Source organism: Megalobrama amblycephala, linkage group LG9, assembly GCF_018812025.1.
Source record: "Megalobrama amblycephala isolate DHTTF-2021 linkage group LG9, ASM1881202v1, whole genome shotgun sequence".
NCBI lineage: Eukaryota > Metazoa > Chordata > Actinopteri > Cypriniformes > Xenocyprididae > Megalobrama > Megalobrama amblycephala.
In genome coordinates, this window is record NC_063052.1 from 14,133,795 (window position 1) to 14,159,837 (window position 26,043).

Consider the following 26,043-nt stretch of genomic DNA (forward strand, 5'->3'; position numbering starts at 1 on the left):
TCCTCATGAAAATCAATCCAGCATTTTCTGGATTACTGGGGTCGGAAGACTGCTTGCACATTTTGTGAGGGTGGCTTTGGAGAGGTTATAATATACCGTGATCATTTTTACAGAAAACTATTGGGCACACTGAACTCACCGGCCATGGTACATTTGGTATTTGGTACACCTGCTCAACTGCTCGTTAACGTTAAATGGTTAAATCAGCCAATCACATGGCAGGAACTCAATGCATTTAAGCATGTAATCATGGTCAATATGATCTGCCGAAGTTCAAACTGAGCATCAGAATGGGGAGAATAAAACTGATTTAAGTGACTTTGAACGTGGCATGGTTGTTGGTATCAGACGGGCTGGTTTGAGTATTGCAGAAGCTGCTGATCTACTGGGATTTTCACGCACAACCATCACTAGGGTTTACAGAGAATGGTCTGAAAAACAGAAAATATCCAGTGAAGTCCAGCTCTGTCGGTGAAAATGCCTTGCTCTAAGCGGGATTTGAACCAGCGTATCACTGCGGAGACGCCAGTTCGAATCCCGTTTAGTGCAGGTCGAGGAGATGAGATTTAGAGGAGTGAGTGTAACATAGGCCAGTAAGAGCTGTGTGTGAGCTGCAGTCTTTAGCATCCTTGTTAGCACCGCCTCCCATGCCAGAGACACCGGTTCGAATCGCACACAGAGTAGGTTGAGTAGGACTGGTTACAGTGGCAATGTTTCTACAGTCTATTTTACAATACTTTTAGAAAACGCAGCCCAGACTGTTTCGAGCTGATAGAAAGGCAACTGTAACTCAAATCAGTACTCGTTACAACCAAGGTCTGCAGAAGAACATCTCTGAATGCACAACACGTCGAACCTTGAAGCAGATGGGCTACAGCAGCAGAAGACACACCGATGCCACTCCTGTCGGATAACAGCAAACTGAGGCAACAATTCACACGGGCACACCAAAACTGGATAATAGAAGACTGGAAAAAACATTGTTTGGTCTGCTGAGTCTCAATTTCTGCTGTGACATTCAGATGGTAGGCTCAGAATTTGGTGTAACCAGCATGAAAGCATGGATCCATCCTGAATGTATCAATGGTTAAGGCTGCTGCTGCTGCTGCTGGAGGGATATTTTATTGGCACACTTTAGGCACATTAGTACCAACTGAGCATTTTTTAAACCCCATAGGGGTTGAAGAATGAAAATAAAGGCAGTTCTGAAGGTAAAAGGGGGTGTACCATCAGGTGTACCTAATAAGTGAGTGTAGAATGTCCTTTTTATTATTCTTTTTTATGTAAAGCACTTTGAATTACCATTGTGTATGAAATGTGCTATACAAATAAAATTGCCTTGCCTTGCCTTGCCATAGCAAATAGGTCTGGGATTCAATCCCAAAAGAAATGTTTCTTTGATTCAGAGGCATTAAGAATTGATAGCCGACTCCAATTCCATTGAAGGACCTGACATTTCTGAGCGTGACTGTCTGTTATCTAGATTTCTAAACTATTGCAGTAAGGAAATTGATTCATTGCACTTAAATCAAGTCTTTTGATTCAGGTCAGGTAAAAGACTCACTTGATTAAGCCAGTAGGTAAAGTATTTTCAATGATTCCTTTGAAAAAAAAACAAGCAAAAAATATCACCTTAACAATAGTTTGGCATTCATGCCATCATAATAGAGTAAAATATAATCTGTATTTACACTGCGTTCCAAATTATTATGCAATTGACATATCAGTAAGATTTCAGTACAATAAACATTCAGATTTTAGTTTTTCTAAGAAAATGTTTGTTTGTTTATTTATCCATGTCTTTTTAGATAACTGGTATCAATCTCAGACAAAATAATTAGCCAGATCTATGGAAACCCTACTTAGAGGTTGTTCCACATTATTAAGCAAGTCACAGTTCTCATGCAATATGGGGAGGAAGAAAGATCTTTCTGAAGATGAAAAGCATGAAATGGTCCAATGTTGTGCAAAAGGCATGAAAACAACTAATATTGTGTGAAACTGAATGGAGATTATCAAATTATCATAAGATTTGTGAGTGATTTAGAGCACAGCAGAACTCGGTCAGATAAAGGCTTATTAATGAAAGTTCCTATCAAAAAAATGTATTGTATTAAAAGGGCAGCTATAAAAAAAGCCAGTGTTGAGCAGCAAACAGGTATCTGAAGCTGCTGGTGTCTCTGGAGTCTTGAGAACATCACCATGCATGCTGGCAGTTGTGCGTAAAGATGCATTTTAGACACCACTAACCAAACCTAACAAAGAGAAACATTTACAGTGGGTGTAGAAATACATTTTTAAACAGTTTCATTGCTGTGGTGTTTTTTTTGCGGCATGGGATAGTGCATAGTGGATTGTACAATAGTGCATTGTACTATGCGCTATCCTCCTTTTTATACCATAGCTGAAAATGGCCAGTTATGAACTCCACATATCTTGCAAAAGTCATTTTAATACCCTCCATCTCACTTCCCAATATTCCAGCCCAAATCATCACCCACCAGCTCCTTGCTGACGTCACAGTCTTGTTGGAACGTGGTGGCCATTCACCAACCATCCAGAAATCCATCCATTTAGATCATCCATTGTAGTACGGCATTAGTCAGTGAATAAAACTATTTAAAAATGAGTCTTCATGTATTTCTACACCCACTGTAAATGTTTCTCTTTGTGAGGTTTGGTTTGGAGTGGCTGAAATGCATCTTTACGCACAACTGCCAGCCTGCATGGAGAGCTTCTTGAGACTCCAGAGGAGTTTGCTGCTCAACACTGGGTTTTTTATATCTGACCTTTTAATACAATTAATTTTTTTGACAGGAACTTTCTTCAATAAGCCTTTATCTGACCGAGTTCTGCTGTGCTCTAAATCACTCACAAATCTTATGATAATTTGATAATCTCCATTCAGTTTCACACAATATTAGTTGTTTTCATGCCTTTTGCACAACATTGGACCATTTCATGCTTTTCATCTTCAGAAAGATCTTTCTTCCTCCCCATATTGCATGAGAACTGTGATTTGCTTAATAACGTGGAACAACCTCTAAGTAGGGTTTCCATAGATCTGGCAAATTATTTTGTCTGAAATTGATACCAGTTATCTAAAAAGACATGGATTAATAAACAAACAAACATTTTCTTAGAAAAACTAAAATCTGAATGTTTATTGTACAGAAATCTTACTGATTTGCCTCTTGCATAATCATTTGGAACGCAGTGTATTATCAAATCTCACTTCACCTTAAAAAAAAATAGTCTGGAAGCCACACTCATTCAATAAAGATCTGGAATCTGAATCTAACAGCCCAACTGGCAAAGAGCTTTTTCAACAACATTACATGAAAATGCTGTTTTTAACAGAGACATAAACTTGAGGGCCACAGGGAACACAAAAAAAACCTTGCTTAGATATCCCTTTTAGCTTGGTATACATTTTTAATAAAGCTAGCGTGCACCATTAATAATAAAGCACACTTTAATATTCATACTGTATACTGAACGAAAACCTCTACATTCAGATGGTCTCTGAGGTCCTGTATACGTACAAGAGGTTCTCCTTCAGGAGCAAAGCAGTGCAATACAGTGATTTGGTTCAGCTCAAGAGAACTTTGTGAGGTTGCCAGACTCCACGTGGATGTTGTAAGATATATTCTACCTGTGTCGGCCCTCATGAGAACAATAGCTTCAGGCATATGTTTACAGGAGCAGGAGTAGAACTGCTGACTTCCTCTCAGAGAAGCTAGTTTCCCTGGTGACAGAGTAGTGTCTTTGAAATCAACATGTTCTGCACCCACACCACCCTTAGATAACCGTCTATTTGTCACGGTCTGAAAAGAATGATTCCAACACGATTCCTTCAGGAAACATTCATAAGTTATTTCAGCTGTTTGTGCATGTTTTTCTCCTTCCGTCATCTGTTTTTAAACACATTCAACATTTCCCATCTGAATGCAAGAGACAGAAGGAGATACGTGGAGAGAATCACGCAATCGGTGGTGGTCCATGGTGCAAGAGTACAAGAATGTCAGGATCCACTTGTTGTATGCTGCAGGATAAAATGAATGGAAAATAATCCCCAAACTAACATTCACTAGTCGACAGGAAACCAAGAAAAGGTCCATTACGCACCAAGGGAGCTAAAATAATGATGAAACACGTAAAATTATTCAAGAATAACAACAGCGATATTGTACATGTAATCCCGAAAAGGATCAAGAAATAAATAATTAAAATACACTGACCTCCAAAAGTTTGGAAACGCCCTAGAAAAGTAGGTTTTTGGACAATATTAGCACGAATCCTTTTTAATTTGTGATAATTTTGCACTGACAAGCACAAGATTTATTATATAAACAGTTTATACATAGAAAAAAAAAAAAACTTACATTTTCGATTCATCAAAATATCCAGCATTAGCAGCTATCTGACCTAAACTGGGTTCTAATTGGTTCATTGCATTCTAAACTTAATTGGCAATCAAATGTTGAAGCTATTAAGGTGTGCTGACCCAAAAATCTTTTACAAACCTGGGCCAAGTTTAAACCAGTAACCAGGCATCACAGCTGGAAAAGAGGCATGTCTGACTTTGGCATGCATATATTGCCATTATTATGTAATCAAAATGAAAATTATTATTATTGGTCTTCAATGATAATGTCAAGTTACTGTAATATATTTGCATCAAAAAATGATAAGGATTTATGCTGACATCGTCCAAAACCACACTTTGCCAGGGGTGTTTCCAAACTTTTGGAGGGAAGTGTATTTGATGACATTTTGCCAGTTAAACAAACATAAAGTGGTCATATATTACACAAAATCAGATTTCCATGTTAAAACTCTTACTTGTAGATCTCAAAACGTCCTCATCAGTGTAAAAAAAAGCCTAGCAAGAAGTCGAATACTCTGAGATATTTTTCACTGCAGTCTATAACCGCAACGCAAGATTGCCGGCAATTGCGGAATATCTAGTGATTCAATTGGCTGAAAGGACTTTTAATGTGCAAATTTGCACTGCTCTTGTTAGATTGTGTTGGTCATTATGAAAATGTTTTGACTGCGTCTCTGTTCTTTAATTTCCGCATCACTAGTAGATCACGTTCAAAACTTGACATTCCCATCGGCGCATTTGTGGAATTGCCCTTGATATTGCATGAGGATGTCTTTAGAGACCGTCATGTGTCAGCTGAGAGTGACAAAAATGTGGTAAGGAAAGCCTTATATGGACATGGCTTGGGCATGTTTATGCAAATGATCAACCTTAGGCATGTGGTTGCTCTAAATTTTTTTTTACACTCATCCCCCAAACCTCACTTCCATCCGGGTCACGGCACCAAATGTAACCGGTTCTACTCAAACTGCTCTAAGCGGGTCGAGTAGAATTTTCTTTTTTTCTTTTTATTACGAGAAGTTCTCCTGTGCATATACTTACACAAAATAATCCATGCAATTATTATTGAATGAGACCCACTGCTTCTAATTTCACATGCGAAGAAGGCGAAATTGGAAGAAATTCTAACCATCATTTTGACAAATGGTCATGAAAACTAAACTATTTTTCCACCCCCACTGCTAATATTTTAAGGGCATAAGGGGAAAATGATTATAGGCGTCTTTAAAAAGTAAGCTCTATTAATTGTTTGGAAGACTGCCTACCATTTAGCATGCTTTTGCCAATTTTTAATTCAGAGACAGATGAGGAAATGGGGTGAGAGAGGTTGAGTGGCACCGTACGCGACGCAAGCGAACACCCACATGAAGGTTGAGTTTTTAGTTGCTGAACTCTGCTCCTGCTACTCACATGAAATACAGATTGCATAAATGATTGATGAAAATAAAGAGCTGCCATTCATTCCTGCATTTACTGTACCATCCAGAGATCTTAAAGGGGGCAAAATGTGTAAAAGCAACTGTCACAGTAGTGAATGTATCCACATCCTTTCAAGAAACACTTTGCATCATTTATCCTCTATATTGCCAATACCATTGTCACTGGCTACACCTTCCATCCTCCATCCGCCTCACTGAATCATTACCAGTCATACCAGGAACTCTGCTCTGTATGAAAGTTTATTCAACCAAGCGTTTCTGGGACAGACTGCTTGATGAAGCTATGCATACCAAACTGCTGTCCACGCTATGAAACATTTCATTATGTAAACATACACGCACTTCAGCTTAATTTCTGCTTGATGTTGAATATCTCCTGATTTTGGAGTTTTTACATTATTATAAGTCAATATGATCGTTCTAGTTGTTTGCTACGCAACCAGACAGACTAGTGCAACAATGTGCCCTAACCAGGCGTCAAGTGGCCACACTGATTACTAAAATGCAGCATAACATGACAAGATTACAGCCAAACAAACATAGCTGATGATGCAACTATGTGGGGTGTGATCAGATTTCGCTGTGGGCGGGGCTAACCAGTGCAACGCTGCAGAAATATGAACAAAACACACACTTAAACAATATTGTGTGTACATACACATAAGAAATACACAAAACATACTGAAGACATTGCTGGTTTGTCACTAGAAGTCTCATATAAAATTATTTTCTCTCTATGAATATTACATTCTCATACATGAAGGTCAGTCGCTCTACTTGGGTCTTTTATAAGCATATTTTAAAAGAAGGAAGGAAATAAACTGCTTAGTAAAATCATGGTTGAAAGCCTCCATAAAATCATAAGTGCATTTTACTGTGACGTTGCGAGCATCAGGTATTAAACTCTCTGTAAAAGGATTCATAATATTGCAATAATAGTAATAATAATAGTACGTCTTTGTATAGAAAGAAAAACTTAAACTTAAATGCACATCTGACACTATTAATGACACCATAAATTGATGTTTCTCAAATAAATAAAAAAAATAAAATTAATTTAAATACTTTCCCCATAAATTAAACAAACTAGCCTGAAATTTCACTGCAAAAAAGTTTTAAATCCCCTTTTAATTAAGCCAGATTTGACTTCTTATGTATTAAAAATCACTTTTACTTAAGCTGCGTACAAGAACAAATTAAGGCCCGCGGCTTTCTGAGAAAATAAGTTTGACGTTGCAGCAGTGAGACACTTTTTCCCTGAACTGTATGATCCAAAAGTGAATCAAAGGGAAGGGGAGGCAACCAGGCCGAGACACTGAAACAACACACAGTAAATGATGCTTCAGGCTGACACAGCCTATTGAAGTGACTCAGATCAGACAATGAAAGACAAGCAGAGCAGCTCTGCTTCACACAAATAAGACCACACTTATCCGTCTCCCTCCAACCACCTCACACATAGTGAACACACATTATTCAGCCGTCAAACACCGTCAAAGCCCAAATCTGCTGTACAGTTAATATGTGTTATGACACATCTAATGAAGGCATGTAATGGACAGATAGTGTCATATAAATTTAACATTATTTATTTATAATAAATAAATAAATAAACAACTCTCAGCCTGAAGGTCTTCATAAATAAGACTAGGAGGCTTAAAAGCACAGCCAAGCAACTGGAAAAATCCCAAGACTAATGCAATAAAGAGAAAGAAGGCATGTACCCTTCACTATCCATTAGTTAACATGCAAAATTAATGAAATAGAAGGTGATATAATGCACTAAGCCATCTTCCTGGAATTTGATGCAAGTGTCTAAAAGACAGTAATTTGATGAGGTTTAATAGGGAGTGATGAGGTCTTTAGTCAGAGACCACCTCTTCATTGAGCTTTAATAAATGCAATTATGATTGGCACAGATCGCAGGGTAGCCAGAGCAGCTCTTAATTAATGCCGCAGATTCCGTCTGATATGTACAATATAGTGTAACAAAATGCAGCACAACACAGAGTGGACTGGAATCTTTACCTTCATAATAGATTTTAAAGCCGTGCGCGCTCACGGCGAAGTCACTGGTGAGTCTCAGGGAGAATACAGAGCCAGTGCTCGTGACGGGAGGAGGGATTTGGAAACCCGTTAACCTAAAGAGAGCAAAGAGAGAAAACAGAACCATAAGTTAGAAATGAAGGACCTTATACACATATCACCCTTATAACACGTGCACTCGCTGCACACATGGTGTTCGTTTTGTGACTGTTGTGACAATACGTTTTATGCTGATGGTTTCTTGAGTGTGTCAAGTGTGTCAAGGAAATTACCCAGAAATAAAAACTTTATTGTCATTATTTACTCATCATGGAGCATATAATACAATTGGCTGGGGTTATAAAGCTGCATAAATAAATAAATAAATAAATAAATAAATAAATAAATAAATAATAAATAAGATCTGTTATAAGAAAAAATAGGAAAAATTGGTATATCATTAAAAAAATATATATACATGTTTAATAATAATATAATATAATATAATATAATATAATATAATATAATATAATATAATATAATATAATATAATATAATATAATATAATATAATATAATATAATATAATATAATATAATATAATATTTTAATGTTAATGTCTGGTCATCATTATCACAATCCTCAATATTTTATTTATACACTAACGTTTAAAACTTTGTGCCAGTTTTTTAAAGAAATGAATGTCTTTCATCAGCAAGGATTGAAGCAATGCATTGATCAAAAGTGATAGTAAAGACATTTATAATTTTACAAAAGATTCCAATTTCAAATAAATGTTGTCCAAGAATCCCGAAAAACAAACAAACAAAAAAATACCTGTTTTCAACATTGATAATAATCAGAAATGTTTCTGAAATCATCATATCAGAATGATTTCTGAAGGATCATGTGACACTGAAGACTGGAGTAATGATACTGAAAATTTAGCTTTGCATCATAAATTACATTTTACAATATATTCACACAGAAAACAGTTATTTTAATTTGTAATAATATTTCACAATATTCCTGATTTTATTGTATTTTTGATCAAATAAATGAAGATTTGGTGAGCAGACGAGACTTCTTTCAAAAACATTTTTATTTGTAGTAGTTTATTTTGTAATATGGAGAAACAAAGGCATTTTAATGTGGTGCAAAGCTCCAATATTTTTTTGATCTATAGCACATAACATAAGGCAACAGGCTTATAACTAAAAAAGATCAGTGCTTATGACAACATGGCTAAAATATATATATATAAAAAAAAAACATAAGTGTGAAACTAATTGGCTGTGTCAATGTTTAGTTAAATATGAACCAGTCTTCTCCAAGCACTCATATTATTGCACATTATTTCTTGAGGTGAGAGCACTGTGCTTCTTGCTTGCTTTCTTTAAGCTCCAGAATAATCCCCAATGCTTACGTGTGCATGGAAAGAAGACATTTCGTCAAACCTTTCCTCGGAAGCCTCCAGAAAGCAGCAACATTTTAAGCCACCAGCATGCTGCAGAACACACACACTGATGAAACACACACTCTGCATAAGGAAATCATGTGCTAGCAGAGCTGCTGGTTATCTCCGTTTAAAAAAATCGATTAGGTCAGCAACATGTTAGGATGCGGGGAGGTTTTTAAATGCGTGTGTGGGGGTATGTTCAAATATGCACGTGTCAGCTAATGTGTGTCACATGGACAGAATTTCTTTTGTTTATGCTAATGAACTCACAGTGAGGCTGAAATATTTATAAATGCCTATGCATAATATCCTCAGGACACTGCAGTTATGATTTAATAATATTAACCTTTAAACCTGTCATAAACTTCAAAGACTGTTAGAGAAACATTCAAAGACCTATGTCCCTAAATCTTATGTAAATCCACACACGTCCCAATTGCTTCTTAACAAAGAATATTCTCTCTTTACCTTCAAATGTTTAGTCAACCATATAATAAGGTGAAATAGCACTTGTAAAAGCCTTGGAATAAAGCGATTTACTTTTAGGAGAATAAATCATGTTAGTGCTACAGGGAATTATTGATGCTATAGTGACTTAATTTAATGTTTTACAAATTATTTAACGCAGCAACCGTTTTTTCCATCATAATTTGGCTAGCGTTACATTATATGATCATGCTCTTATTCACGCAGATGCTTTTAAATCATTCAAGCACCACTGTGAATGTCTGTGAATGTCGCGTCATGTGACACACACATGACTCGTGTGCACAGAAAGACGCACACCAGTATCGAGTTCTCGGTTGCACTTGAACAAACAATAACACACAAAATAATGCCCAAAATGGATGTGAGAGATCTTGTGAGAAAATGAGATGCGCGTCAAATCCGTGTCATGTTCGGCAGCGGCAGCTCTTAAAGTGACAGCAGCCTAATAAACCAAATGCTGTGATGTCTGTCATTAATGTTCATCAAAGAACAAAGGAGACTAAAATTGTAGCTTTAATAAAGAATATTCTATATTTAATTGATAATTTATGCAGTGAAAACCATCGGAACCACAAAAAGGTTTACTTTTACTTAATATTACTATTAATATTATAATACTAATATTATTAGGCCTATTATATTATATTAATGTATGAGATGAGGCAGAACTATGTTTTTTGTAACTTTTTAGAATAAGCTAATCGCTACACCTGCTTTACATTTCTCATCTAAATATCCTTTATTATTTTAAAAATAGACAAAATCACATGAAAATTACATATAAATACAAAAAAAAAAAAAATACTTTCACAAGGAGGCGCACATGCAAAATCAGAAATTTGAGAAGTAAATATGCAATTATCACTTCTGTGGAGTGCAACGGAAAAGTAATATAACAAGTAGTGTAATGAATTACTGTTGCAGGAACTAATAAGAAAAGTAAGAATATTACTTTTGAAAGGAGTAATGAGTATTGTATTGAATATTATTAAATTATATATTACAAATACACATTTTTATAATTAAAATAATTATTGAACATCAAAATGTAAATAGAACAGTAAGTAAACTGGTTTCAAACTAGAAAAAAAAAAAAAAAAGTTTTTAAAATACACTGTAAAACCGAACGGTGGAATTAATTAAATTAAATGAGTTTGTTTCACTCAAATAATAATGAAAGTTCATTGTACTTAATAGAAACAAAGTTGCGTAAACTCAAACTTTGGTTGTAGTAAGCTTAACTTAATATTTTTGAGTTGCAGCAGATTTATCATTCCCAGCATGCTTTGTTTCTGACTTTTTGGCTCTTGGCCCTGCCCCACTTGTCATAAAAAGTTTAAGTTCAACTAACTTAGTTACTAAAGGTTTGCTTTTACTTAATATTACTGTAAAATATGAGATTTTCTTTTGCATACAGCTCAGTGTCAGTGTTGGGAGTGAGTTAAAGCATGCATGCAAACAACTGCTTGCGTACCAGACTGCGGGACCCGGCTTTAAAGGTTGTTGGAGATCAGTGGCGCTTGAGTTCTTTAAAAGGAACAGCAGCTCTGTTCACAGACTCCGTCCATCCCCAAGGGATTCGCTAACTGCTTTTTTCGACTACTGCGTGAGTTGGAACAAATCTATCTCCTCACTCTGCCTTCAGCCAAAACAGTCGGGAGGCTCTACTCTCTGCTGCTCGTTAGATGATCATCGGGGCTTAAATCGCTTGGACGTTCTGCTTTTGGCCCGTGCAGCAAACTCTTCTGTCTTCAAGCTCCCAGCCACCAATCAGCTCACGCTGCACACTTTAAAAGCCACCATACTGACAGGGTCAAAAACCAGCCTGTCATACGAGTTAGGATTAAAAGGACGGTTTAACTGAAAACTGGCCAGAAAATAAGATCCCTGTGTAGACAACAGTGTTCTAGCATCAAACATTTGACCTCAAGCACTTCATAAAATGCTCAAAGGTGATACTGAAACAACTCAATCTTGAGTGCTGTTTGGATTTACAGAACGTTTGTGTACTTCAGTGATTTAATGTGCTGATTCGACACGACTGAAGACTCTGTGGTTTTTAGTCTGAATGTGAGTGTTACACAATACATTGAAACAAAATTACCACATAACCCTGATGTTCATCAAAAAAAAAAAAAATAAAAAAAAAAAAAAATCAGCTGAAAATTTTCCTCACAATTTGTACACGCTAAAAAATGCTGGGTTAAAAACAACCCAAGTTGGGTTGAAAATGGACAAACCCAGCGATTGGGTTGTTTTAACCCAGCAGTTGGGTTAAATGCTTGCCCAAGGTGCTGGGTAGTTTTATTTAATTCAGCTATTTAACAATTACTATATGGCTGGCTTAAAATAGGTTGGAAATTAAAAATCTGACATCTAATTACAAGAGGCAAAAGGTGAACATTTATTAATAAGAAATTTAATAAATGTTTATTGTTTAATTATTATTCATTAAACTTATTTATAAATGTTCATTTCCAATATACTTTGGGTTCATTTTAAACAAGCAATACAGTCATTTTTAAACAATAGTTGAGTTAAATAAAACTACACAGCAGGTTGGTCAAATATTTAACCCAACTGCTGGGTTAAAACAACCCAATTGCTGGGTTTGTCCATTTTCAACCCAACTTGGGTTGTTTTTAACCCAGCATTTTTTGGTGTGTAGGAGAAAAACACTAATATTTTTGATCCCATCAACAATAAAATTCACAGACTAACCTCTGTAAATGCACAAATTGCTTTATGTTCCATTGTTAAAACAATTATCAGCCAAATAGGGCTTGTGCTTTACCTGGCCTCATCTGAACAGAGCTTTTATATCCATGCCTAAACGGAAAGAAAGAACTTTTTTTTGATATCTACTGTACATGATTTTGTCTTTTAAGAACATTCACTCCTGATTCATAGACATAATGCCTTTATCATTTTGAATGGAGAGGGCAGTTTATATTTCATTTCTGCTGTAAAATGAGTGCTTCCCACATGGTAGAAAATTACCAAGATCTCATTTTACCATAAGAAAAAAAAAAAAAAAAACACACACTTTGATCCACTGCTTGGAGATCATGAAACATTTCCGCAAAGACACCATTACACCCCTGCCTCTAATGTTGCTTTATTCCTAATGTGCATTCCCCTCCTTTTAATCCGGTAATTACATTTTGCCAAATATGCTCACTCATACTCATACTCATTTATTTCCTTGATGAGATTTCTCTGTTTCTGTCTCTCTGTCAGTCTCTCTCTTTCCCTTCTCTTTCTGTCTGTTTGCATTCTTAAACAACCCAGAGAGGAATATATATATATATAATGAAAAACACTCAAAAAACTTTTTGTCACAAAGGTAGTGGAATGGGGAACCGTGGAAATATGAGGTTTGATTGGAGGGTTTGATCTGCTCCAGCAGCATCTGTTTCAGGGTATTTATTTCATATACAGTCAGAGTGTGAGCTTATGAGCAGATAAAACATTCTGTAAGTGAAAGTTCATCTTTTGTGAGAACATTTGTCTTTAATCAGAGTGCAATATTCAAAAGTCATAGATTCAAGTCTATTGATTTTTTTCCCCCCTCATTAAAAGGCGTCCAGTGTAAAAGGATAATGTAATTCAACAGGGAAGGTGCAGTTTCCTATGATTATGTGATTATTTTCATCTTGCCATGGTTACATAAGATCACATCTGTGAGAGTAACATGATGAGAGTAAAGACGGATGGGTTTAATAAAGATATTTAAACAGGGTTATGGAGGACCTCAACCACAAAACTTAAACAAACGCACTCCATGAAGATGGAGATGTCAAGACAATCAATTTCTCTCACTGCAGAAATAGACATAGGTCAAACAACATGGCCCCTTATTGGTTTTGCGGATCTGCTTGACCAATTTAAACTGCATACCTTTGATGTCACCAGTAGGAAAAAATAAAAAGAAGAAAAAGAAAAAAAAAGATATTGAGTAGTTGGATAGAAATTTGCTGGTGCTATGTTGCATTACATTGATTTTCATCATTTTGAGACTTCTACAAATGTAAAATAATGGCTACAATGATACATTACAAAACTTGCTCAATGACTCTCAAATAAATGTTCCAGATCTCCATCAACAGTATAAATCTATAAATAGTCAATAATTATTTTCATGTTATGACTGATTACTGATAAATGGCTGATATTAAAACTCTATATGATTTTGTCTAATTTAAAAGTAAAACAAATAAAAAAATTGTTTTAAATGCTACAAGTGAATTTAGGCATTGCAACATTATAATGTATGAAAAAGTGGATATTCATTTTGAGATTTAAGTGTTAAATTATTGCTTTTTAAAGAATTGTAGTGATTGTTAGATGGCAGCAAATGTAATCTAAATATAAAGATAGGGAAAATTAGTCAATATATACCTAATATCGGCCAACACTGATACAAAAAATAATAATATTTTACGTTAAGAGAAAGTACTGTACAATGTAACATACACAAAAAAGTAACTAATTTTAACCTGCATAATAAAGCATGGATGATGAACATTGGTACTGCTATTTACTGTAAGTGTCAAAGTCCAAATAATAAAAAAAATAAAACCTTAATTGGATCTTTTGACGTTCTAGAAATAAAACACACAGCAATAACAATTGTGATATTTACTGTGAAATTATAAATATAATTGCAAATTATGCTGGCTTTTGAGGAATCCTAAGTGTAGTATATTTGGCCATAACTGGCACAACAGAGATGGACACAATTTTGTATGAATATACACATACACCTACACACTGAAATATGTTGGCTGCTCTCTTTACTACACAAATGCACGAGTCTATTAATATTTCAAGGACATAATTTTCAAGAACATAATTTATATGCTGTTTATGGCGATAAAGAGAAGCACATTTGCAGAAATGAGAATGAAAAAAAGCAACAAATAACTGTGAATTTTTGATGACTGAACACACATTTACTTTTGCAGTTTGACATTTTATACATTTGACATTTTCTCATCATAAGACATTGCTGTTAAATATACTGTAAATATTCTGAAAAAGTCTGGTCAAGTTTTCAGGCAAATGAAAACAGATGATATCATGGTCCCCTGAAAAAATGTAATGCCTCTCGTGGGGAAAAACAGTCCATAAATCTTAATTTGTCGAGATGCCTCTTGCAGATAGTCATTCATAACATTGAGCTTCTCTCAAAAGTCTGTGTCATATTGAATAGCAATGGACTTGAATATTTATGCAATTGCCACGACTGTGAAAGTCAATAAAAGTAACCTGGGACGTGTCTTTGTAGCTATAAAAGAGAGTAACTCAAACTGACAGCCGTATACAATTATGAACCGGGATAACTAAGCGTTTTGGGAGTCTATTAAGAAAGTTTCCCCCAAAATGCAATTTTCAGAACATCGCTTGATGTATTGAAATGCTGTAACAAAGAAACGAGGAAATAACTTTGAGAAACTGACTGGCCTTAAATCCAGATCTGTTCAAGTTGTGACAAGTTCACTCTATTGGTAACGAACATTCAGCATCCCAGTCATATTTACTCAATTTCTCACTGGTTAAAGACAGCGATATCCAATATTTGTCCTATTTGGCGTGAGCTCACGCTTTCATCTATATTAATCATGTTGTTTCAAATGATCTCAGACGATGTACAAAGTCTTCAAAGAAGCTCTTGAGGCACAACATGAATTCATTTGTGGTATTATATTTATCCCTCTGTAAAACTTTCCAGTATAATACAACTATTTGCAATTATATCACAATTTCATAAATCAAATATCAAAATTAAAGGTGCCCTAGAATCAAAATTTGAATTTACCTCGGCATAGTTAAATAACAAGAGTTCAGTACATGGAAAAGACATACATTGAGTTTCAAACCCCATTGCTTGCTCCTTCTTTATATAAATCTCATTTGTTTAAAAGACTTCCGGATCTCAACATAACACAGACTGTTACGTAACAGTCGGGATCATTAATATGTATGACCCCAATATTTGCATATGCCAGCCCATGTTCAAGGCATTAGACAAGGAAAGGCAGTATTAACGTCTGGATCTGTGCACAGACAAGGTAAGCCAGCAAGAACAACAGCGAAAAATGGCAGATGGAGCAATAATAACTGACATGATCCATGATAGCATGATATTTTTAGTGATATTTGTAAATTGTCTTTCTAAATGTTTCGTTAGCATGTTGCTAATCTACTGTTAAATGAGGTTAAACTTACCATCGTTTCTTACTGTATTCACGGAGACAAGAGCCGTCGCTATTTTCAATTTTTAAACACTTGCAGTCTGTATAATTCATAAACACAACTTCATTCTTTATAAATCTCTCCAACCTAATGTTAGCCGTTAGCCACGGAGCATAGCCTCAAACTCATAGAGAATCAAATATAAACATCAAAATAAATACTTTAACTCACATAATTCGAAGCATGCTTGATGAACATTTTGTAAAGATCCATTTGAGGGTTATATTAGCTGTGTGAACTTTGTAAATGCCCTGTAATATAATCGAGAGCTCGTGTGGCAGGGAGCAGGCGAATTAAAGGGGCGGCGCGCTGCCAAAATCAGTGTATAGTTAATGATGCCCCAAAATAGGCAGTTAAAAAAATTAATTAAAAAAAATCTATGGGGTACTTTGAGCTGAAACTTCACAGACACATTCAGGAGACACCTTAGATTTATATTACATCTTGTGAAAAAGCATTCTTGGGCACCTTTAAGTTGACACCCTCAAGTAAGTGAACTCTCAAACTTTCATTTTAGTGGATATGTTTTCATTAAAGGGGCTATATGTAAAAATTTTCATGCATTAATCACTTTTTTTTTTATTGGCAATGTGTGAACTGAGTGAAATGAAATTATAAAAAACGAGACTTCCTAGGTTTGTCTATGAAAACCTGTAGACTAATTTTTATGTGAAGGACTCTGGTCCTTGTCAGGAAAATCCAAAGGAATGTGACGTTTAAGTGTGCTCCCGAGAACCTCTTTTCCATTCTATTCTATGAATGCTTATACATTGTTCAGGATAAAGGCAAAACAGGTTTCCTGTACTGTAAAGTCAATGTGTCATGCAAATACAAGGGATGCATTCAAACTATAGTCGCACATAGCAAGATCTAAAAAGTCTACAGTCTCAAATAAACTATTTAATCAAACTATCATAATAGTGTAATTTTAATGACCTCATCTGTCGACATGATGTCTGTGAATTGCAGAGTTGGTGCAAAAACATCCACATCGCTATGATCATGATGATTTCTGGACTACTGTTTTCTCATGTTGTTGTGTGTTTATTTTGTTATTGAGAGGAAAGCGTGCAGCACATATTTACTAAATTCAGCTATTCATTAACAGTATATCGCTGCAAAGGTATTTCCAAATTCTTTTTGCTTCTAAGCAAAGAAAGAGTATATAGGGGCATTGAATCACGTTTAGTCTCTTGTGCATCACGTGCTGGCTGCAGTTCACTTAATGGCCACATGTGTTGCTAAAAACAAGGTGTTTCTGAATTCTACATATAGCCCCTTTAAACTACAAGACGTTTTAAAAGTGACACAGGTTCTGTGTAACAAGAATGACCTGAGCCAGCCAAGTAAAGAACCACTGCTTTAGATTTTAACTTTCAAAGAGTTTCCCATCAGCGGAGTAATTAAATGAGGACAAGACAAGCGTGTGGGCGAGCGATACCTCGAGAGATTCATTCCCAATATCTGTGACCACTCACCGAATCAAACGCTGTATCTATCCTACGCCTCGAAACAAATCACAAAGTTGTGTGGCAAAGTACGGCGGGCTATAGCACGCCCCAGCTGCTAATGCTGCAGCTCACTACCCCAGATTAAAACCCTTCTGTTCCCTCTATATCTGCCCAGCCAGACGTACCACTCACACAGGCATACCGCCTTATCAAAATCCACATTCCATCAGCACCATACTCTCCCTCAGTGGGGGGAAATTGCCTGCATTCCACCCCAGCTCCCCCCGTCCCCCACCCCAAAGCAATCTGCTGCCGAGGACAGTTCCAGTCTCCCACTCAAGCAGACCCTGCTATTTATATGGAACCTTCTGTTCGCTAACATGGACACGGATGCACTTGCCTGGCTAATGAGCTTGGGATTTTATGAGGCAAACATAGTGGTGTACGACAGAAGAGTGGGTTTGGCTTCTGGCGGAAAGACATTTGTTTTGCTACCTTTTCAGTTGTTAAAGAACATCATCTTTATGCATGCAAACAATTTTTAATGGGGCTTCTTAGTTGTTAATTCAAGAGCTGTATACCAATATGGGGACCAAATGAGAGACTTAATCACTTGAGAAACTGAAAAACAATCAATAAATCAATTGAACAATAAAACCTGGTAAGTTACGGTAACTCAAACCATTTGAGGAAAGTAAGTAAGTAAAGTTTATTTATATAGCACTTATCACAGACAAGGAGAGTCACAAAGTGCTTTACAATAAAAATAACAAATAAGATAAATAAAAATAAATATAGTATCATCAGTACAAACAGGCAAAGTGAGTAGTTTAGTTGAGTAACCAATTGCCTTAAACCATTTAAGTTTTAAAAGCAATAAGTGTGAGTACTGTAAACTCATACTGTATATGTTAAGTTAACCCTTAAATGCATGACTGTTTCGCCAATCATTCTTACATATTCGGGTCTTTATCGACCCGGATCTATATCTAACACGGAAGGATCTCTACCTGTCGCGATAATATAAAACTCTTCTGATATTAGAGGAACAATTACAGAAGAATAAAATAAATCGTATTTTGTTACCTTTTGGAGCTTGAAAGGGCTCCGTTTGAGCAGATGTTTTATGCCATCATCACTGTCCTCGTCAGAGCTCATTTCCCAGTACATTCAGCAAATAATAGGCTAGTTTTATATTTGAGGTCACGAATATGAGCCCATTCGCGATCTCAAACGTATTCTCAAAACTATATAAATTTTCAACATCTTCAAAATCAATATTTTGATCGCTAACAGCTTCACCAGATCCATCCAGTAACAGTTACAGTCATATTTGATTGCGTTCAGTACTTGCTCTGCAGTAAATCGCTGAGCCATTTCATGTTTTTCTTATTATTTCGTTTTCTGTCTGAATGAGTCGTCACTTCAGCATTGTGTATCAGACATTGCCACCTTGTGGAATAAAGGTGAATTGCACTTATTCCATCATCTAAGATTCAATTATTGTTGTGCAGAAAAAATATACGTACACTCATATACACCTCGGGTCGTTGCGACCCTATACAATTTTTTACAAAAAATGAATACAAAAATAGGCATTCTTTTATAATTTTATGATTTTTTTCTTGTTATATTCTTTATAATGAATTGATTGAGGAATACCAAGAAGGTTGATGTCTAACTTTAAAAAATGAACGAGGAGGAGGGTAGTGAATGACGTCCCGGGTCACTAAAGACCCGAGGTATGCATTTAAGGGTTAAATTCACTATATTTTAGTGTTTGTTTAGTCAATCATTAACGTAAAAGATTTTAAGTTTATTCCACTCATTCAGTTTGAATTCATGTAACAAATCTAAGTCTTAACAACTGTATAGTGACTTAAATTGTTTGAGGAAACCGATTGCCTTGGTTTAAGTTCATCAAACTCAAAGTAATAAAGTTACATAAGACTAAGCAAAAACTAACATTGGTACAAAGCAAAGCATGCTGGGAATTAGATATCTGCCGCAACTCAATCATATTAAGTTCAGCTTACTACAATCAAATTTTGAGTTGAGACAATGAACTTTTATTATTATTTGAGTAAAACAAACTCATTTCACTGTTCGGTTTTACAGTTTTGAGAATCAAAAACAACTAATTAGATGAAGCAAATTGAAAACGCAATTCAATACAATTACAATATAGAAATAATTATCTTCCTGGATAATAGGGCAAAATGCATTTATCAGTTACTTCATAATCACAAATATTTTCATTATTTTATATCAGTTTCTATACCAATTGATGAGTCACCATTGTATTTTATATTTTCTTATTTACATGCTTATCTATTCATTGAATTGTTTTTCATTGTCAGACTGTGCATTCTCAAATCTAGTTATCCACATCTTGATAACTGGTCACTTAACTGATTTATTTGTTTTCAATTAATTTACAGATTTCTCAGTTGATCCCATATTATTTGGGCCCCCGTATAACAATTAACAAAAAAATTGATACTTTTGTATTCCACTGTAAAAATATGAGCATACAGATTTGGAACAACATGAGGGTGAGTAAATGATGACAGAATATCCATTTATTTGTGAAGTATTCCTTTAAATGTGTGTAATACATTTTCGAGATTGCCTAATCTGAGGTAAGTCGCCGCAAAATGAAAGCATTGTTAAGAAAAATAATATTCATAGAATAACTTCAAAGCCATATCTCTTTCAAAACATTGATGTTTGATCTCACTGTGTTTTAGCTTTGTATTAGTTCATCTTTGTTAAGTGAAGAGACCTGTCTACTCCCACTCAGTGTGACTGACTTGATCTAGAATCGGATCGGAGGTAATCAAGCGGGGGAAGTTTTGATAACAAAGCCGACCTACGGTGCGGTTGAGGGGGAGGACGTCGCACGTCACATGCTGTGTGGACTCACGGAAATAATTCAGACTGTTGAATAGCACTGTCACCCTCGCCTTCATGGCGGTCTGCAAAAACACAACTTCGGTCTTGACTTGTTAATCTGCAGAAGCGATCTGTAGGAGACAGCCAGACTGTTTAAGATTGCCTAATACTGTATCTATTTACTGGTTCAGCAAGCGGCAACCTATAGTTTTCAGTCGCTCAACTGGCACAGAGACCTGGAGGGCAAAACATCCATTGAATAACAGCACAGGTCTGTCAGTTTTCACTCTGCTTCAGGCCACGACTATTTAGATCACCTCTCAATAGAAGAAAAAACTAAAGTTTTTGTGCACTTGTGATCCATACAGCACCTGCTACAGTATTTCAATCACTGAAAACAGCAGGAAACAACATAAAAACAGCCTTAATATACTAAAAGCAGTGATATTAAAATATCAAATTCAGTACTGATGAAGCATTATATATACAGGCGAAGAAGATGAACGCAATGTGCTCAATGGTTAAGCATTTTCTTTATAATGGTTTTTCTATGGAAAAACAGTTTATATTCTTGGTTCATCTGCTTGCCTGTTCACTCACAGAAAAAAAAAAAAAAAAAAAGGTACAAAAGCTGTCAATGGGGTGGAACCCTTTCAAAAGGTACACCTTTGTACCCTATTTACCCCTTAAAGGTGCATATTAGTACCTTAAAGTGTACATTTTAGTACCTAAATGGTACATATGTGTACCTTTTGAAAGGGTACCGCCCCTATGACAACTTTTGCACCTATGTTTCTGAGTGTGTTCATACAAAATGCTCAAAATGCTGGGTTAAAAACAACCCAAGTTGGTGTTGAAAAAGGACAAACCCAGCTACTGTGCTCTTTTAACCCAGTGGTTGGGTTAAATGTTTGCCCAACCTGCTGGGTAGTTTTATTTAACTATTGTTTAATGTTTAATTATGTGTCTGATTTTTTAATTTCCAACCTATTTGGGGTTCATTTTAAGCCGGCCATAGAGTAATATTTAAACAATTGTGCATATGGCACACCCAACCGCTCGGTTAAAACAAGCCCAATTGCTGGGTTTGTCCATTTTCAACCCAACTTGGATTGTTTTTAACCCAACGTTTTTTTGGAGTGAGATCATCATCAAAAAGATGTATACTGAATTTGTTTTTTTTAATATCACTGTTTTACTACCTTACTACATGACTGGAGGGCAGTGGAGGAAAGCCTTGTTTTGCCCTCCAGGTGGATGTTTCTATAAGGGTGTGGCGTCATGTAAAGGATAGTTTACCAGATAGTTTTCTTTTTGTTAATTCACTCCCAATCCACTCTCTTAGCTTTGCAAAGCAGCATGAATGGAGGTCGAACAACATAAACACCAGTCTTTGTAGCGGTCTGGTACCTGATTTATGAATATGGCCAGGTAGGAGAAGAGAGGCCAGAGTTCCACATGCTGCTCTGTCATCTGGGTAAAGGTTAAAACAGGCCACGGGACCGTCGGCCCTCTAGAAACGTGCTGACATGTCGTTCATTACAGCTGGCCAAGCTAGAAATCCCATATGCCAGCAGAAGCGGAGCATCATTACAGTGACCCACAAGATTTGAGGGGCTCAAGACACATAAGCTAAGGGACACGGGGTCTCAATTCCTATTGAACAATCACAAAATAATTAGTAAAAGCCATATGATTCTAAATACAATAATCAAAATTCAGACCTGAGGCAAATCCGAAGAAGATCTCAATGCAAAATACACTGTGAGTCAGATATTAGCACAAATGAAGATTCTGAATGGTGTAAAATCCATCATTACTATCGGTGACATTTATTATCAGGGCAAGAAATAATTTTCAATCACAAGTAATGGTGTCTTTTCTCAATTTGCTAGTGCACATCTCTGCTCATTAACAGTTTAAAGACATAGAACGATTTCATTCTTCATTCTCTTCTAATAAAAATAAAAACGGAATGGGGTAATTGATCTCTGAAAAAGAAACAGGTGAGATCACAAGTCAGAAATAGAGATGAATTGGAGACTACTAATATAGCTTTTTTATATTATGCAGGTCTTCATATGCATGAATCATTCTGTACTTTTATTTGTATATGCACATAATAATTAATTATCTTCTTATATCGTCTGATTGCAATAACCTGCACACATACACTTTTCGGATGAATAATACCAAGACGAAAGCTTGTTTAAGCATGTTGTCATGCAAAGATGGAGATCAAAGTATTATTTCATACAGAATTTACAGTAATTAGGTGCCTTTCCAGAAAGCAAAGACGAAATACTATGCAAATAGAGAGATTTGAGGTTTATAGCTTTATGAATAAAGCTCTTAGGTTATTCTTGGGAACACTGACAACATCTTCATACGTCATTTACTCACTGCTTTAAAAAACCCCATCTGCCTCAGATCTCATGCAGAACAAAGAGCATTTAAATAAACAACCCAGGGCCGAGAGAGAGAAGTTTCCTACTAAACACATGCAGTCACCCCAACGGAGAGAGTACAAGCATGAATATTACTGAGACATCGATATATTGTCTTCATTGAATTACTTCAAACTGTAATCAATCTTTAAAAATGACATATTTTACTAACAGTGGCATACCTCATTAAATAAGATCTGAATATTGGAATATTCAGATCTTATACCTAAACCACCATGTGTTCCTGGCTGTGACTGTGACCAATTAAATTCAAGCAAGAAACTCTGCTAGATCCACTCAGCTTGTCTTACATCTTTTTATAATCTATAATCTGCTAATAATCAGTGTTGACTGATTATATTTAGATACTTTAAAGGTGCCCTAGATTCAAAATTTGAATTTACCTTGGCATAGTTGAATAACAAGAGTTCAGTACATGGAAAAGACATACATTGAGTTTCAAACTCCATTGCTGTCTCTTTCTTATGTAAATCTCATTTGTTTAAAGGGAAAACACACGGATCTCAACATAACACCGACTGTTACGTAATAGTCGGGGTGTACGCCCCCAATCTTTGCATAATGCCAGCCCATGTTCCCAACATTATGAAAGGCATTAGACAAGGGCAGCCAGTAACGTCTGGATCTGCACAGGTGCACAGGTCAGACTAGGTAAGCAAGCAGCGAAAAATGGCAGATGGAGCAATAATAACTGACATGATCCATGATAACATGATATTTTTAGTCATATTTGTGAATTGTCTTTCTAAATGTTTCGTTAGCATGTTGCTAATGTACTGTTAAATGAGGTTAAAGTTACCATCGTTTCTTACTGAATTCACGGAGACAAGAGCCGTCGCTATTTTCATTCTGTATAATTCATAAACACAATAAAATAAATCTTTATAAATCTCTCCAACCTAATGTTAGCCGTTAGCCACGGAGCACAGCCTCAAACTCACAGAGAATCAAATATAAACATCAAAATAAATACTTTACTCACATAATTCGAAGCATGCATATAGCATGCATGACGAACATCTTGTAAAGATCCATTTGAGGGTTATATTAGCTGTGTGAACTTTGTAAATGTGCTGTAATATAATCGAGAGCTCGTGTGGCAGGGAGCACGCAAATTAAAGGGGCGGCGCGCTGAAAAAAATCGGTGCATAGTTAATGATGCCCCAAAATAGGCAGTTAAAAAATTAATTTAAAAAAATCTATGGGGTATTTTGAGCTGAAACTTCACAGACACATTCAGGGGACACCTTAGACTTATATTACATCTTGTAAAAAAGCATTCTTGGGCACCTTTAATACAATTTTGTACTGCTTTATAATCAATTTAATTTAATGAATATTTGTACTATAGATACAATTAGATAGATAGATAGATAGATAGATAGATAGATAGATAGATAGATAGATAGATAGATAGATAGATAGATAGATAGATAGATAGATAGATAGATAGATAGATAGATAGATAGATAGATAGATAGATAGATAGATAGATAGATCAAACATCACATTTTACTCATACAAAATTGACAGTAAGTTTGGAGGAACTACTCAGATATGACCTTTTCATTTTTTTTTTTTTTTTTTTACTTTCAGCTACTATTTTTTTTGGCATTATGGGAAAAATATGTCTGTTTGTGAAATGCAGTTTCTTTCCTTGATCAGTAGAAAGGGTCAATTTCATGTAATGCATTGTAAGTGAGAAATCTGCGATTTTAGAGGGAGTAAAGTCCATTAGTTTAAAATCTATTCAAATGGAGCAATTAGCTCTGTTCCAGATATAAAGGGTCCGTGTGGCTCCAGCATTCTGACTTATTATTCTTAGTTCTCTGCAAGTTATTAACCTCTGTCTCACTCTTTCTCTCCGGGTCTGTTTCTCATCACGTCCTCTCCTTTTCTCTTTGCAAATCATTCCATTGCGTCCACATGGATAACAAGCCGAAAACACCCACGGCAGTGGTACTTCAAAGACCCTGGTCAAATATTGACTATAGAAATTAAAATTATCTGATTTCCCCTCACAGGCAATTAGTTTCACAGTTTTGACCACGAACACTTTCCAGTCATGAATCCAGCAATGCCTCATAATGCAATGGATTGATTTTTCATAAGAGAACAGTTTCTTTTCCTTTGAAAAGGCTGTTCTCTTCCTCACCTGGAGCTATGTTCAGTGGAAGCATAATGAAGCACATCACTAGCTAGAAAATAATGTTTAGGGAGGGGACAGAGGCTATACTTTTACTACTCAACGTTCTTTATCCAACATTTTTACTATTAATTTTCTATTTACTATTAAAGTTCATCGAACATACATTGAAATTTTTGTGACAACATGCCCCAGTAGTGGGACAGGTTATAAGGTAAGTTGTTATAATGAGAATGTGACTTTAAATTGCAAAGAACTGCCTTTAAGCCAGCATACAATTCTGTATCAAACAACTGTTGTGGCTAATATGAAATTAAAATTAAAATTACATTTACAATTAAAAACATGTGACAACCCTCCCTGGCCTGATGAAAAATATTCATAAATAAAATACATAATCATTACACACTAACATTCAAAAGCTTGCAGTTGGTATATATTAATGCTTTTGAAAGAAGTATGAGGCATATATATATATATATATATATATATATATATATATATATATATATATACACACACAGTATATGAATTGTATATAATCTTATACTATTATAAAATATTTCTATATATTGTGTGCGTGTGGAAACCGTGATGCATTTTGTTTCAGGACTCTTTGATGAATAGAATGTTCAAAAGAAAATCATTTATTTGAACTAGAAATGTTTTATCATAATATTAAAATTATATACTGTCACTTTTAATCAGTTTAATGCATCATCCCTATATAAAAGTATTAACAGTATTAAGTATTTAAAAAATCATACTGACCCCAATCCTTTGAACACTCATGTTTAGTTAATAGCAACATAAATATATAATAATATACATAATTTGTGCATACATTTGTGGAAATGGATTTAAACCTTACAGTTACTCAGATGCCCAGGTCTCCCCAATGTATTTTGCTACATTCAAGTAGACGCAGATACTCCAGAATCAAGTAAATACTGTTTGGCATTCAGACTGTAATTGAAAGCCACCGCATTTGCTGCCATCTGTGCATACGGCCTTTTCAGAGTTT

General features: G+C 35.5%; 1 protein-coding gene across 1 annotated transcript in view; it reads right to left on the bottom strand.

Moving 5' to 3' along the window:
- csmd3b (CUB and Sushi multiple domains 3b) overlaps positions 1-26,043 on the bottom strand; it is a 521,564-nt gene that overhangs the window by 395,181 nt on the left and 100,340 nt on the right. The window contains 1 exon segment of the mRNA XM_048201776.1: positions 7,858-7,970. Coding sequence (XP_048057733.1) covers positions 7,858-7,970 — 113 coding nt within the window.